Genomic DNA, 15867 nt, shown 5'->3' on the forward strand with positions numbered 1-15867 from the left:
GGAAGGACAGGGATGTGGAGGTAAGCCTCAGTGAGGTCGATGGATGCCAGGAAGTCCTGAGGGGCAATGGCCTCCTTGATGGTGCATAGGGACTCCACGCGGAATTTGCATTTTAGAATGAAGTGATTGAAGCATTTGAGATCCAGAACTGCCCTCCAAGACACATCCCTCTTTGGCACTAAAAATAAAATAGAGTAAATGCCATGCCATAATTCAGTTGACAGCATGGGTTCGATGGCTTTGATCTGAACCAGATCAAGGATGGTTTGTTTCATTCTCAGTTGTTTGGTCAGATTTTTTTCTTTTCTTAAACTCTGGAGACATGATTATGTGATCAGGGGGAGACGAGAGAAAATCCAGTGCATATCCGTGGGTGATAATGGAGAGCACCCAGCAGTCCTGTGTCGTGGCTTCCCACTGATGGTAGAAGTGGAGAAGCTTGCCCCCCAACTGGAAGGTAGTCACTGTTTGTGGGATGGTTGGGTGGCAGAAGGGGGGAAGGATCAATTTAGAGTGTCCCCTGAAGGTGCCTTCTCCCTGCAGCTGCCACTGATTGCACTGGGTGGGCTTGTAGTTAGAGCCGCGGTCATCTCTGGATGTAGTTGGTGGTGGTCTAGAGAAGATCTTGGAGGAACGGAAGGACTGATTACTGAACCTAAATGGTCTATGAAAGTCTCTGCGAGCTGAAGGTAGTGCATTCTTTTTATCCTTGGATTCAACAAGGATAGGGTCTAAAGCAGGGCTTCTCAATAGGGATGTGCACGGAACTGGGCGGGGGTGGTTTGAAGGCGGAGGGAGTGCATCGTTAAAGGTGGGGGAGGGTGCACGTAGCCCTCCCTCCACTTCCCCCCACCAGTGCTCCACTTTGTGTACCTCTCCGCCACCCCATTACCCTCTTTACTGGAAGTATCCAATGCAGCTGCACGTGCCGGACACAGGCACGCGCCCATTGCTATTGCTATTGCACACATGCACCTACTGTGTGCACACCCACCCGTGACATGTGCACTCCCATGCCCAGTGCGCGCAGGCATGTCAGATACTTCCAATTACTTCTGTTAAAGGGCGTAACAGGCCCCAGGGTGGTATGTTGCCGCCCCGATGGACTTTAAAAAAAAACAGAGTGCCGGTGAGGGGAAAGCAGAGGGAGGGATAAGTGCACCTTCCCTCACCTTAAAGATGCACCCCGCCTTCGAACCAGTGGAACCGCCTGCTGTTCAAATAATTTTGGAAGCCCATAAAGGGCCTCTGAACCAGTTCCGTGCCCATCCCTACTTCTCAACTTTGGCCTCCTGAAGATGTTGGCCTACAACTCCCATAATCCCTGGCTACTGGCCACTGTGGTGGGGTTTATGGGAGTTGTAGTCCAAATGCAGCTGGAGGGCCAAAGTTGAGCAGGTCTGGTCTAGAGCTTCCTCGAATAAACAAGCCCCTGTAAAAGGAGTGGCAGAAATATTAAGTCTAGATCTGGAATCAACATTCCAATGCTTCAGCCACAGAGAGCGACCCCAGACACCATAACTCTGGCTACCTGTGCAACACAGTCCAGGCTAGAGTCAGTCATAAAGGCAGAGACCTTAGCCAGTTTAGTAAGCCCTTGACACAACCTAGGGTTATCTGGAGGGACCAAGACCGCTAACTCCTTGGTCCAGAGCACAGAGGCCCTGGCAAAGACTGAGTTAGTGAAGGCGGCTCTGATGACACTGGCAATGGCGGAATGACTTTTACGAAGGAGAATGTCACATTTGCAGTCCTCAAGGGACTTAAGCTGTTCATCCCCCTCTTTAGTCACCACTGAGACAGAAACAGGTTGAGCTACTGGTAGATCCACTGATTGAACTGCGAGGAGAGAGGCGACATCCTGGGTTAAGTTGTAGTGCTTTTCGGGGAGAACCCTGATGGGCTTAGAGGAGGTGGGTACCACTCATTCTGCTGTCATAACCTCACAAAAGAGAGTTGTGAAGGGAACCGTGGAAGTATAAGTAGAGCTAGATAGAAAGACATTTTTGTCTAAGGGTGAAGTGGTAGTAGGCATTTCAACAGACGACACAGCATTAATGGTGCACTTGGCCTTAGAGAGCATAACTTCAAAATCAGGAGTGGAAAACAATTGTGTTGCTTCATCTGAAAGTTCTCCTCCTTCTTTGTCAGAGAGGGTGTCATTGTTTAGTGAGATGCTCATGATCAGACAGAATAAGTTGTGAAGGAAGGAATAGGTAGGGTTTGTGGCAAGAGCCACTGGGGCCTTTGGTGGCACCAGGGGTGCTGGCCACTTGTGGCGAGGTGCACCCTCCAGAGGATGATGGTGGTGATGATCTGGGCCTCCTCTTTTTTCTTGTGCCCTCAGGGTGAGGCTGGAAACAGCCCCTCTCATTCTCTGGGATGGCTTGTCTTGAGGGGCTAAAAGCTGGAGAGGAGGAGAGAAGAGGGTCACACAATAGGCCTAGGCTGAGCAGTGGGCAGAGAAGGCAGAGCGGGAGGCGACAGGGGGCAGTGGTGGTGGAGAGACAGGCCTGTTAGGAGGGATCAGATGAGCCTGAATCAAGGAGGTGCATTGCCTCGCAATAAAATCCCCCAGCCACTCTGAGACAGGGAAGGGGGGAGTCCTTTGGATGCAAGAGAGCCTTACTTAGGTCCAGTGTTCCCTCTAAGGCGTGCGCATGTGCGCACACTCACAAGTTTTTTTATGTCTGCTCAGTTTATTTTAGATCCCACTCAAGTTGAATCAGAAAGGCTGCATTCTGAATGTACATGCACACAAACCTTCTTGATACTACCGCTCAGAACAAAATTCATTCCGCACACAGATGGAAAAAGTTAGAGAGACCACTGCTTACATCCCCCTCGGCCGGTGTGTTGAGTCCCACCAGGAGTGTTGGGCACTTGGTCTGTTCTAGATCCGGTAGCTGAAGTTGAGGGAATGGCCAGTCCTCCGATAGCTGCGGCTGCCCTGGAAGAGCTGGCACACATGGTGGTGGCAGCAAGTCGGTGGGAAGAGCTGGCACACATGGCAGTGGCAACAACTGGTTGGTGGCAAGAGCCGGCGCGTTTGGCAGTGGCAAGAGCAGGTCAGTGGGGAACGGCTGTTGTTGAGGTAGCACCTCTTTGCCGGCCGGGAGCTTTAGAGGAGTTTTGGGAGGTCCTGCAGGAGGGAACGAAGCTGTAGGTTGGGCTTCCTCAAGCCCTTCTAAGGGCAGGGCAGGAGGCTGATAAGCTCCGGAGTCAGACGGCAGCATGGTGGTCCCCTCCTTGATAGCTGGCAAGCGGCATGGAGGGCGTTCCTCACAGACTGCCGGCAGCAGCAGTCTTTTGCTTAGTCGAAAGGTGGAGGAAGCAGAGGGATTTTGGTGTCTTTGGCTGGAAACCCGCCTACCTGTTTGGGCTCCTCCAAATGCTTGGATTTCTTATGCACCTTTCTGGAGGCCTCCACAGCATCACTGTGGGCAACCAGGTGGTTGTGTGCATCATGTTCGCAGAAAGGTGAGGCAGAGCAGGAAGGTCTTTCCTCGAGTGGTTCGTTTTCTCAGGGCCTCTGAGCATGTTCCCCTGGAAAGAGAGCCCTCAAGAAAGGCTCCAGCATGAGAACGTTGCATAATGGGCAGCAATGTAAAATGAAAGTAAAGGCGAGACATTTAGCCAAATGTTAAATGAAAAAGATAAATTAGGAAGTTTTGGAGAAAAAGCTACTTCCTTCCCACCCTGGCACAATGCTAAGAGTAGGAGGAAGAAGAGAAAGAACAAATTCGCAATCAAAGCTAGCAACAAAAATAGAAATATTAAGGAAGGCTTGCAGAAGATCCTCCAGAGCCCTGTGTATAGGAGCAAGACAGGACAGGAACTGGGGTTTGCTGCCTTCCAAGCAGGAAGCTAGCCACACCTACAATTCAAAAGGTCAGGTCCTGTCTGTTTGAGCATGCTCAGTGCACAGTCCATATGACTGGAAGATGAGCTCCTCAGGCTGTGGAGGTTGCCCAAGGTCACCTGGAGCTTTCTCAGAGAGCAGGATTTACCATGAGTTCAAAGTTGCCCTAAACACCCAAAGCAAAAAGTGGCATTTTTTAACCCCAAATATAAATCGGGCTACACTCTAATGCACAATAAAACCCCAAATTGTTGTATGTGAAGTGCCCCGATAGCTCGCAGGGACTTTGGGGTAAATTTGGCCAATATGTGAAGGCACCCCCTCCATTCCGGAGGAGATGCGAACTAAAAACTGGGTGTGAAAAACTTGCTGGTAAATTCACAGAAGCAGCAAGATTCAAACTAGGGACTTTCCAATTGATACGTCTGTTTCCTAGTTACTACACCACACAAGCGCGCCAGCATAGCAACAAACACTGCACAAATAAATGCACATGTATTCAACTGACATACTATATTTATCCAAAGATGACTCTGAATTTGGGGGAAAACCTGGTCTTGTATTCAGATACATACTGTAATATTCTAAGCATTTTGCTGATGTTTGTAACCATGCTGTGGAAGGGCATCTAATCCCAGTGTGGCAGAGCACATGAAGGGTGGGTGATATCTTCAAGCCATTCATTATTCTCCAATAAGGAGGGTATTTGGTATCCTCTGGAGACGGACACAGACCCACCCCGAGAGCTGTCATACTGGTAAATACAGACTATTTGCTTATGCTTAAAGAGAAAGCCCTGTTTAAACATCCTAGTTACATACAGTACAGTCTTGCAATGGGAAGGCCTTGTGACAACTCAAGAGTAAATTGGACAGCCTGTTGACCTGGGCCTGACTGAATAAAATGTTTCCTTGGAAAGCAAGATTGACTGAGACTCTGAACAAGATCCCAGTATGGTCTTGAAGGACAAAGATTCAACTCTAGAAAAGAGTTATCAGTCCTGCTGCCCTCATATGGACAGCATCAGTGTGTCAAATCTAACCTTTAGAATTCTGCATTTGGTGCAGTCATTCAATCCTCTCTAGTTTCAGGCAGAGATCATATTCTAGGTTCTGTAAGGACACCAAGGTCGGGGAACAGAAACAAAGATCACATCACAATGATTATCAAGAAGTCTATAGACCCCTGAAGAGAGAGACTAGGGTTAGATTCCTGTCATGGTTTTAGCTAGGTCTCAACATTGCACATAAGAAGAACAGTTGTGACTCATGCAGGTGATACACGATATATGTTACAAATGTATCTCCCCAACACATACCCTTTCATATACCAGTTATTGAGATAGACAATCTTGTATTACTCTTGTGCAAGTAGTAAGAAATATCCATGAACCAAGTCATGAGACATGAACAAGACTAAAGTTTCACGACTATGGTTTTAAGCAAGTTGGAAGTGGCATAAGAGAGGTTTTGCTTTGTGAATGTGCATGCACATACATACCCCTTTTATCCCAGTGTTGCCTAGGATCACACAGGTTTTGCAAATACAGAATCCTGCAGTCTACTTACCAGAGGTAAAATTGGGATGTGTACAGACCACAAGCAACAATCACTTTCTCAACTCTGTGGAAAAACCTATCACCACTTTTGAGCTTGTCAGATTGCATATTGCAATTAACTCAAAACAAGATAAAACACTGGGTCACAGGTGCTAATCTGATTTGGGTGCAACAGACAAGCTTTCGTTGTCTCTCTGGAGTGCAAGGAGATCCCAGCTTTGCCACTGAGTTCTGCCCGCCCCCTACTTACCTCACATGACTGCCTACAAGGGAGGAATACTGATCGGTTAAAGCACAGCTCTGCATGTCATCCAGACTGGGAGCTGTGGTTGAATTGTGGCTTATAAACCAGGATAGGTTTCCTATCCTTATGCACAAGTAACAGTTAAACCACATATTTTGGATTTGAACAGCACACAAAGTTGTGTGTTTAACAAACCAGGATCTTTACGTCACAGCTGTGACATAGCTCTCTTACGTCACAAGATGGAGGTACTATCTGTAGGGAGTTGGGATCCGAGAGATGGTTTAGATCTGCCTGTTCTGGATGGGGTTATACTCCTCCTAAGAGATCAGGTTCGTAGTCTGGGAGTGCTCCTGGATCCCCAACTCTCCCTGGTTTCTCAGGTTGAGGCTGTGGCCAGGTGTGTTTTTTATCAGCTTCAGCTGATACGCCAGATATGTCAATTCTCAGAGACTAGCGACCTTAAAATGGTGGTACATACACTGATAACTTCTAGGCTTGACTACTGTAATGCACTCTATGTGGGGCTGCTTTTGTATGTAGTTCAGAAACTACAATTGGTACAGAATATGGCAGCCAGACTGGTCTCTGGGTTTACCTAAAGGGACCATATAACATCGATTCTAAAAGTTCTGCACTGGCTGCTGATGAGTTTCTGAATAGGGATGTGCAAACTGGTTCAAATTCGAACCGGTTTGGTTCGATGGTTCGAATTCGAACCGAACCAGCCATTAGTTTCAAGCTGCTGGTTCGAATTCGAACCGAATGGGGGGTTCAATTTGAATTGGTTCGAACCTCCCAAAGTGGGTGGGGTGGTAGTTGGCACCCATGGGTGACTACCACCCAACCCCCAAAGCAATTGGACACTCGTTCGATTTTTAATCAATTCTTGAAATTTATTTTTCTTTTTTCTCATAGGGTATACTGGATCTCGAACAGCCCATTATTCCCTTTTGTGGAGCATCTAGGGGCAAAAAAGTGGGCAAACCCCAAGGCAATCAGACACTCCTCCAATTATTGGTGAATTTTTAAAGTATTTTTGAATTCCCCATAGGGAATAATGAGGATTCCAGCAAATGTATAGCTTCACATAGGGGGGAAGGGGTGGCCTAGAGCTGAATGTGGTGGGTGGTAGTGCACAAGGGGGGGCAAAGAAGCTACCAGAATTATTTCAAAGGAATTGGGCAAAGGGTTTATTTTTAAGTGATTTTTGAAGTTTATGCATCTTTAAGGTTTTTCTCCATAGGCAAGAATGGTTTCAGCAGCCCCATAACTGCACTTGGGGAGCACTGGGGTGGCCCAGAGCGAGTGGTGACGTACTGCACAGAGGGTGCCAACCACCCCCATAGGTTGCTAAACCATGGAGTACTGAGTTTTGTTGTTTCTGAGGTGTTCTGAGTATAGATTCTCAGGTAGCAAATGAGAGTGGATTCATGGTTTGTCATGGAAAATCTCATATGCATACGAGTGTCTGATTGCTTCAGGGTTTGGGTGGTAGGCACCCATGTCTGCCAGCTACCACCCCACCCATTTTGGGAGGTTCGAACCAAACCGGGGGCGGGCGGCTCGAGCTAAACCAAAACTGAACCTCCCCCTCCCAGTTCGAATTCGAACCAGGCAAACCAGTTATGTGCACATCCCTATTTCCAAATGAAATACAAAGTGGTAGTTATCACCTATAAGGCCCTTAACGGCTTAGGTCCAGGGTATTTAAGAGAGCGCCTTCTCTGTCATGAACCCTGCCGCCTATTAAGATCATCTGGAGAGGTCCGACCACAAACCCATTTGGTGACAATTCGGGACCGGGCCTTTTCTGTGACTGCCCCAGGACTAAGAGCATCTCCTTCTCTGTTTGTTTTTAGGAGGACCCTGAAGACATACCTGTTTTTCCAGGCTTTCAACTGAGATTCGATTTTTAAATTTTAATGTGTTTTAATCTATAATTTTTATCTTTTTATGAATTTTAAATGTGTTATATTTCATGTTTTAATTCTGTACACCACCTGGAGATTTTTATACTAGGTAGTATATACATTCAATAAATAAATAATTCCCTTGCTGTGGGAAGCTGGACTTAACATAAGAACATAACAGCAGCCCTGCTGGATCAGGCCCAAGGCCCATCGAGTCCAGCATCCTGTTTCTCACAGTGGCCCACCAGATGCTGCTGGAAGCCACAGGCAGGAGTTCAGGGTGTGCCCTCTCTCCTGCCATTACTCCCCTGCAACTTGTACTCAGAGGCATCTTGCCTTTGATGCTGGAGGTGGCCCACAGCCCTCCGACTGGTAGCCATTGATAGACCTCTCCTCCATGAAGTTATCTAAACCCCTCTTAAAGCCATCCAGGTTGTTGGCTGTCACCACATCCTGTGGCAGAGAATTCCACAAGTGGATCACGTGTTGTATGAAAAAGTACTTCCATTTGTTGGTCCTAGACCTACTGGCAATCAATTTCATGGAGTGACCCCTGGTTCTAGTGTTGTGTGAGAGGGAAAATAATTTCTCTCTATCCACTTTCTCCACACCATGCATGATTTTATAGACCTCTATCATGTCTCCCCGCAGTTGTCTTTTTTCTAAACTAAATAGCCCCAGGTGTTATAGCCTAGCCTCATAAGAAAGGTGCTCTAGGCCCCTGATCATCTTGGTTGCCCTCTTCTGTACCTTTTCCAGTTCTACAATGTCCTTCTTAAGATGTGGTGACCAGAATTGCACACAGTACTTCAAGTGTGGTCGCACCATAGTTTTGTATAAGGACTTGTATAAGGAATTGTGCCCTTCTGGTTCCTTGTAACTCTATGACTCAAGATAGGAGGAAACCTTTTGAAGGGAGGGAACCCTATGAGTAATTCTTGATTCTCTAAGGAAGATGGGGGGGGGGGAACTCCAACACCGGGTGGCAGTTAATGGGAAGGGAAACAGAACAACTCAGATACGGAGCAAACAAATCTGCTTGGAATTTCAGGAACAAAACTTTGTTTTGTTTTGAGGGAGAGTAACTGGCCCTATCCACCCCCAGCACAGTACCTCCAGTGACTTTTGCTGATGTCTACCTTATGTTTCTTTTTAGATTGTGAGCCCTTTGGGGACAGGGAGCCATCTTATTTATTTATTATTTCTGTGTATAAACTGCCCTGAGCCAATTTTGGAAGGGTGGTATAGAAATCAAATAAATAAATAAATAATGCTAGTTGCCTCCACAAGAGTGTGTGTGGCTTAAGAGTGCCTGCTTCTTCGAAACACAAGAGGTAGTGCGAAGAATCAGAGATTCCAACTGCACAGACCAAGTGCTATATCCACACTTGTTCTTAGACTTATACACTGTGTCGAGGAGTAATTCCTTTTGTCTGACTCGAAAATACTATATATCAACTTCACTGGAAGACCCCAAGTTTCATGTATTATGAGAGAGGGAGAAAAAATTCTCTTCTTCCACTCTCTCTGCAATGTTCATGAATTCATAACCCTTTGAGACAGGGAAAGTACTCCAGGAGGAAGTCCCAGCTCTTTGTCTTTGTGTTACCTAACCAAATTGCTCTTTTCAAAAGCCAAACATAAACAAAAATACTGCCTTGGGTAATCTCTGCCCTCCCGCCTTCCCTGAAAATTTAATCTCAAAGCTGTGCCATTAGCTGCTATGGCACAGCTACTCTGGTACCACCTGCATGCCTACCTTAACTGCTTTGCATACGCCTGCTCAATCTCTGTCCGCTCCTTCACAAACTTCACGTATTTGTCCACCAGGTCCAGGCCCCACTGTGTGTGGCGCTCAACAGTGTCAAACTGATCCTGAAGAGAGAATGGAAGTGTGTTAGTAAACAGAGCTGAAAGTGACATTTGCTGTATTTAGCCACAGAAGTCTAGGCTTTTTAAAATATTTTATAAACACACACTATCCCACCCCGTTTCAAAATCAACACAAGGCAATTAACGTGTCCCAAGATTATAAACCCATGTCTGTGTAGAATCTAGAGGAAAGAGTTGTGGTTGGCAAGGAGAAGATAGTGGAGTTGAATCAGGAATATTAACGGTTTAGTGAGACAGAAATTATTTACAGAAAGGCAAGGGCAGTCTGCCTTCAGTGCTCTTGCTACTGGCTGTTTGTTAGCCCCACCTCTACTCCAGGACTGGAATAAAAAACTAACTAAAACACCATTCAAAAGCTGGCCTGGATCCAGGAATTGATTAACCAAAACACCGCAGTCGGGACTGTACACTTGAGACTGCAGGTGGGAGATCATATGACAAATCCCCTGCATGTAGAAAAAAACAAGTATAGGAGGGACTGGCTAGCGTTCTGTGTGAAAGAACACTTTTGTATGGAGATGCATTGATCACAACCTTCCACTCACAACCTGAAGTGTTACATCTCAGACGCAGGTTTACCACCGCAGTGAGAACTAGGTCAAAGAAGAGGCCACAGAACAATGAGGAACAGACATGCACCAAGGACGGGCACACTGTGAAACAGAATGGGCAATAAGATTAATCTGAGAGATCCTGAATTGTCTATCTGGCTCAGTACCCAAACTCCATCAGGCAAGAGGGCAGGCCGGGGTTTAAACCAGAAGAATGGAATGTCAACCACCTAGGTCTGGCCCCAAACCTGCAAGATCCTGCCCTCAGCTTGATGGAACTCCATTTATAGGACCAACCCATAACAATTTGGTTCTTGGAGATGGACTCCACACTCTCACACTCCATTAGGAAGGTCTTCTGCAAATGCCACAATGAAACTAACAGAAGTGGAGCAACAGTTATTTCTAGCCCCAAGCTGTCCTGTGCTTTGGAGAGCATGGCAGAATCCTCCCCCATACAACTCGCAACTCATGTCACCACAATTCAAGCTGCATCAATTGTGGATATAGGGTTCACTTAGGCTCCAGTCAATACTTATTTCTAGACTGTCAAGAGATCTGGGACCGATGCCTAAATGTAAGTAAGGGAAATAAGTGCCCTAGGCAATGCACTATCCAATTTACTAATCCCCTCAGCCAGAAAGAAAACACCACCACCCCTCCCAAAGTCTTGATTTACAAAGCTATGCTACAGGGAGGTTTTACATTGGAGAAGATACACAAAAAGCAAAATCCCACCCCCCAATATGAATAGCCCTCTCTTCAAGAGAAGCAAATTGCATCAAAGAGTTGTACTCTCCCCTCCTTTCGTTCCCTCTCAACACACAGATTTGAATTATGTCCAGAGCTCAATGTGCAGTGTTTGTTTTTCAAATCAAGTTTCAGGTCCTCAGTGATACATGCCAGTTTATAGCAACACAAGTCAGAGTGGGGCACTACAATGCTTCTAAAGACCGGTAATGCCTGGTGGAGGCCTTTATCTTTGTCTCATAGCTACTATTCCTCATCTCAGATGCTACTGACCACCAATCCCATTTTCGTTGTTTTCTCATCTTACATTCACCTGAATTGCCAAAGCAGAATTTTGCAAAAACAACATGTTGGCAAATTGATTAAATTTCCAACATTTATTTCAACTACAGAATTGAATTTTTCCACAGGATACAGATGATTCAATGCAGAGCATTAAAAAAGGTAGCCCTTACCAAACAACATAAATACATACTGGGATGTTCAAGAATATGGCTGATCTGCTAAAGACAGGATCCTTAAAAGGAGTTAAACACATTAAGTGCCTGTGAAGCTGTCAGTCAGATATGCTACAAATCAGGACCTGTGCTTTATAACTGCTGGCAGAATTGATATCTCATAAAAGCTTTGTTTACACCCTTACAAACATGTATATACATTAAAAAAAATATCAAAGTGTGATCTCTCATTGCACAATCCTTCTCAGGCATATACACCACACTTCTTAAACCACTTCAATAATGCCTGTCCTATGCATCATCAGATTTTTAATGGCTATGACTCATTTGGCATATCATGATGGATTTTATTTCCACTTAGTTTAATGTGACATGGGGTTCAAAGCTACTCAGACACAAGCCACTGTGACGAGACTGATCGATTGAACATGGATGGGGAAGTGGGGTTTAGGCTTTTTGCCCATGCTAACTGGGCAAGGAGACATCCTTCAGAAGTAGTGGCTCTCATACAGGTGAAACTTGGAAAATTAGAATATCGTGCAGAAGTCCATTAATTTCAGTAATGCAAATTAAAAGGTGAAACTGATATATGAGACAGACGCATTACATGCAAAGCGAGATAAGTCAAGCCTTAATTTGTTATAATTGTGATGATCATGGCGTACAGCTCATGAAAACCCCAAATCCACAATCCCAGAAAATTAGAATATTACATGGAACCAAGAAGACAAGGATTGTAGAATAGAACAATATCTAATTTTCCGAGTTTCACCTGTACATTTAGCAAGGGGGTGCGCAACGGACCCTATTCCAACCCACCACAGTGTCTCTCCAGTGGCTGTTCCTGGTGTCAAACCTTGTGTTATTTTTTAGTTTGTTCCCTGTTCACAATATTTTCATACCTTTTGCTATGTTAACTACTTTTTTTTAGAAGGAAAAAAGCAGCATACGCTTAATAATAAAGCAAGTCATTTTATGAGCAGGAAACACTATTCTCTTCCCACCTTTTCCCCTTGTATGGTATTAGCTACCACAAAGGCATGGTTCCACTGAACCTGAAAGTGGAGCTTAGCACAGATCTGTCTCAGCTTTGTGAAATAGTTTTAAGTTCTTAAATAGGTTTGGACCTGCCCTGAACCCTTTTAAAATGCCCATACTATATTACAGCTTGCAACAGAAAGCCACCAATATAAGGCTCTCCCCGCAAACCAAGACAAACACAAAAAGAGACAAAAGCGATGTAGAAAGCTCACTACTTGTACACAAGTGAATGGGAGACAGTTGGGATTTGTTAGCTACAGTGCATCTTCCTGGAAGCAGGCCTGAATTTCTATAAAACTGTTTGTGCTGTTTCGTGAGTATGAACTTGGTGGGATAATTTTCCTTCCTCAGAAGGGTTAAAATTTTCATAAGATAAGGATGGGGACTGTTGCTTTCAACCACTAGTTTGAAATATCTGACCAGAAGAGTTATTATTCCCGATATTATTCAGAGGGTATAAGGGCTTCTGTGGGAGCCAGCGTTGTGTAGTGGTTAGAGTGCTGGACTAGGACCGAGGAGACCTGAGTTCAAATCCTCATTCAGCCATGATACTTGCTGGGTGACTCTGGGCCAGTCACTTCTCTCTCAGCCTGACCTACTTGACAGGGTTGTTGTGAGGAGAAACTTAAGCATGTAGTACACCACTCTGGGCTCCTTGGAGGAAGAGCGGGATATAAAATAATAATAATAATCAGTTTTCTTTTTGATGATATTCTGACATAACTGTTTAAATGGCTATGCACAGCCATCACACATACAGTCATTGCAATCATTCCCACAGTTTCTCCAGTGTTGCTGGAAAGCTTTTTAGAATCCAGCAGTTAGGAATTAAGTTCCAAGTTATTTGCCAGTACCAGATAATTCTGTGCTACCAGGAGCACTGAAGAAAGTGTAGGAAGGAGTTTGTGTTAAAGCTTTGAATCAGAAACTATGCCATGTTTTAAACTGATAAGGAAATTTCAAAAATAAAAATAAAAATCAAGTGTACATACTTTTTATATCCAACAGCCAGGTGTTTAAGTCTTGGTCACTGAACTTGAAACTGAATACAAAAAGAATACAATGCTACAGGTGTGACTAATTATCATACTAGACACCTAAGGCATAGTTCTCAGGCCATATGGAAACTTGTACCTACTGCACCACTTTTGTCATGATCCTTCTATCTCACCCACACTCACTCACACACCACTCCTATAAATCAAAAGTTAGCCTGGCAGGAAAAACCTTATTCCTGACATTTAGTTTTCTTTGGAATAGGCTGTAAGCGAAGACACACGTATTTAAACCAAGATGTCCTTGCTAGTCTTGGTACATCAGGCTGTTGTGAGGCAGGTAGCCTATTCTTTGCTACAACAGTCTCTTTACAAAGAAAATTGTGGAATTCACATCAACAGCATGGTCCAGAATGGAACACAGCTACCATAATCCAGAAAATGAGTCCTGATCTCGCTGACACAAGCAATCTGAGTGCCATTTCTGAGTTTTCTACTTAGATGTGCTAGGCACCCCCCCCCCCCCGGTATAACTTTTAAGTAATTAGAGTTTTAAGGTTAATCCCAAAAGGAGACAATAATCTGTAACTACAAATCAGTATGGTCTATGGAGATTCATCTCAGCTTTTTCCAGAAACATTTTAACATCTTCTGAGCTGGCTTTTTTTTGAATTTCAGTTGATTTTATCTCATCCATTTTAACTGAAATAAGAGTGAGTGGATAAGGTGTTAGAAACATTTGTTTCTGTACAGGCCAATAATTATGCCCATTAAGACATTTCTTCATCCTTTTCAACACAGCACTGCAGTTTCCAGATCAGATCATTCTAGACACATTACAGGTGTCTTAAATCAGCTCTGATGCTTCTTGAATGCCAACACAGACCATTAGTAACCTGCTATTGGCTTTTCTAGCTAAAAATGGCACAAGAGTGTAAAATGGCTGCCAGGACTTTAAAAAAAAAAAGTTGTTTCAAATTCCTAGGTTGTTCAAATACCAAATTTCCTAGGTTGTTTCCTAGGTTGTTTCAAATACCAAATTTTTAGGAGATACCCTTTCCCAGTGCTGAAGCTGGATGCAGACCATCAGAGTTGAAGAGCAACTGGGAGTTTCCCCCAACTCTGCTTTCAGCAAAAGCAAGTAGTTGTCTTTCACTTCCTCACCTTGGCACTGCTTCAGGTACCTATTTGCAGCTGGGATATGTGAGGAAGCTTTCCAGAACAGTGGCCAAGCAATTTATCTGTTCATGCATGCAAGCTGGGGGATGGGAAGAAAGCCTCCAACTATATACTGCTATCAAAAAATGTCTTGGAGTACACTGGACATTTAAATATCTGGTGTCTTGCTACTAGTAATAGTGGTTGTCATGCGACTAAGATGTAAATTTTATATATATATATATATATATATATATATATATATATATATATATTCAAAATTGAATTTTTATTGATTTTAACAGTAATAATATTCATTCATAACAAACATAATAAACAGAAGTGGACTTCCTGCGCATCTCTCTTCGTGAAACATCAGCTATAAAATTTACCCTTGCTATAATAATAATTCAAAACATGAATTTAAACCCTTACAAACACAATTAGTCTACCCAACCTGCATTTTTTTTTCTTTTCTCTCTAAATTTCAAATCCAGCTGTAAAGTCCATAGTAGGAAAATAGTTTTTTAGATACACCAAAAATGGTTTCCAATCTTCTTTGAAACATTCTAAGTTTTGGTCTCTTATCAGTGTTGTAAGTTTTGCCATCTCCGCATATTCCAAAATTCAGCCAATCAGCCAATCTTCTTTTGAAGGCAATTCATTACTCTTCCATTTTTGTGCGTATATTATTCTGGCCGCCGTAGAAGCATACATGAAGAATGTTAAATTATTTGTAGAAATTAAACCTTGTGTTATTCCCAGTAGGAAGGATTCTGGCTTCTTAGGAAATGTCATTTTAAATATTTTCTTTAACTCATTATATATCATATCCCAATAGGCCTTAGCCTTCCCACAGGTCTGCCACATATGAAAAAAAGTACCTTCAGAATGTCCACACTTCCAACATTTGTTTGAAACATTTTTATACATTAATGCCAATTTTTTGGGTGTCAAGTACCATCTATACATCATTTTATAATAATTTTCTTTTAAAGCATAGCATGCAGTAAATTTTAAATCAGTTTTCCATAACTTTTCCCAGACTGCCATTTCTATATTACGCCCCACATCTTGAGCCCATTTTATCATGGTCATTTTAACCACTTCCTCTCTTGTCTCCTCCAGAAGTGACAGTTTATACATTTTAGAAACTAATTTTTCATTTTTTTGACATAATTCCTTCTCAAAACTTGAAATCTGATCCTCAAATCCAACATTAAAGTCTTTCTTATATATCTCATTTAACTGATGATACTGAAACCAATCTCTAACCAAATTTTTTATTTCAGTTAAACTTTTTAACTTACAATCCTTGTCTTGAAAATGTAACAAATCCCTATAGGTACCCCAACACATTTGCATATTTACTTCTTTGCGTGATAAAGCTTCAATCGGAGATATCCATAACGGAGTTTTAGGTTCCAACCAATTTTTATATTTT

At 43.6% G+C, this 15867-nt stretch overlaps 1 protein-coding gene across 4 annotated transcripts in view; it reads right to left on the minus strand.

The window, feature by feature from the left end:
• Positions 1 to 15867, minus strand: part of TRIP10 (thyroid hormone receptor interactor 10) — a 111375-nt gene that overhangs the window by 40682 nt on the left and 54826 nt on the right. For all 4 annotated transcript variants that reach the window (XM_053294355.1, XM_053294357.1, XM_053294354.1 and 1 more), the window contains exon 2: positions 9337 to 9452. In XM_053294355.1, coding sequence (XP_053150330.1) covers positions 9337 to 9452 — 116 coding nt within the window. The remainder of the gene's footprint in view (positions 1 to 9336; positions 9453 to 15867) is intronic.

The sequence above is a fragment of the Hemicordylus capensis genome, chromosome 2 (assembly GCF_027244095.1).
Source record: "Hemicordylus capensis ecotype Gifberg chromosome 2, rHemCap1.1.pri, whole genome shotgun sequence".
In the NCBI taxonomy this organism is placed as follows: domain Eukaryota; kingdom Metazoa; phylum Chordata; class Lepidosauria; order Squamata; family Cordylidae; genus Hemicordylus; species Hemicordylus capensis.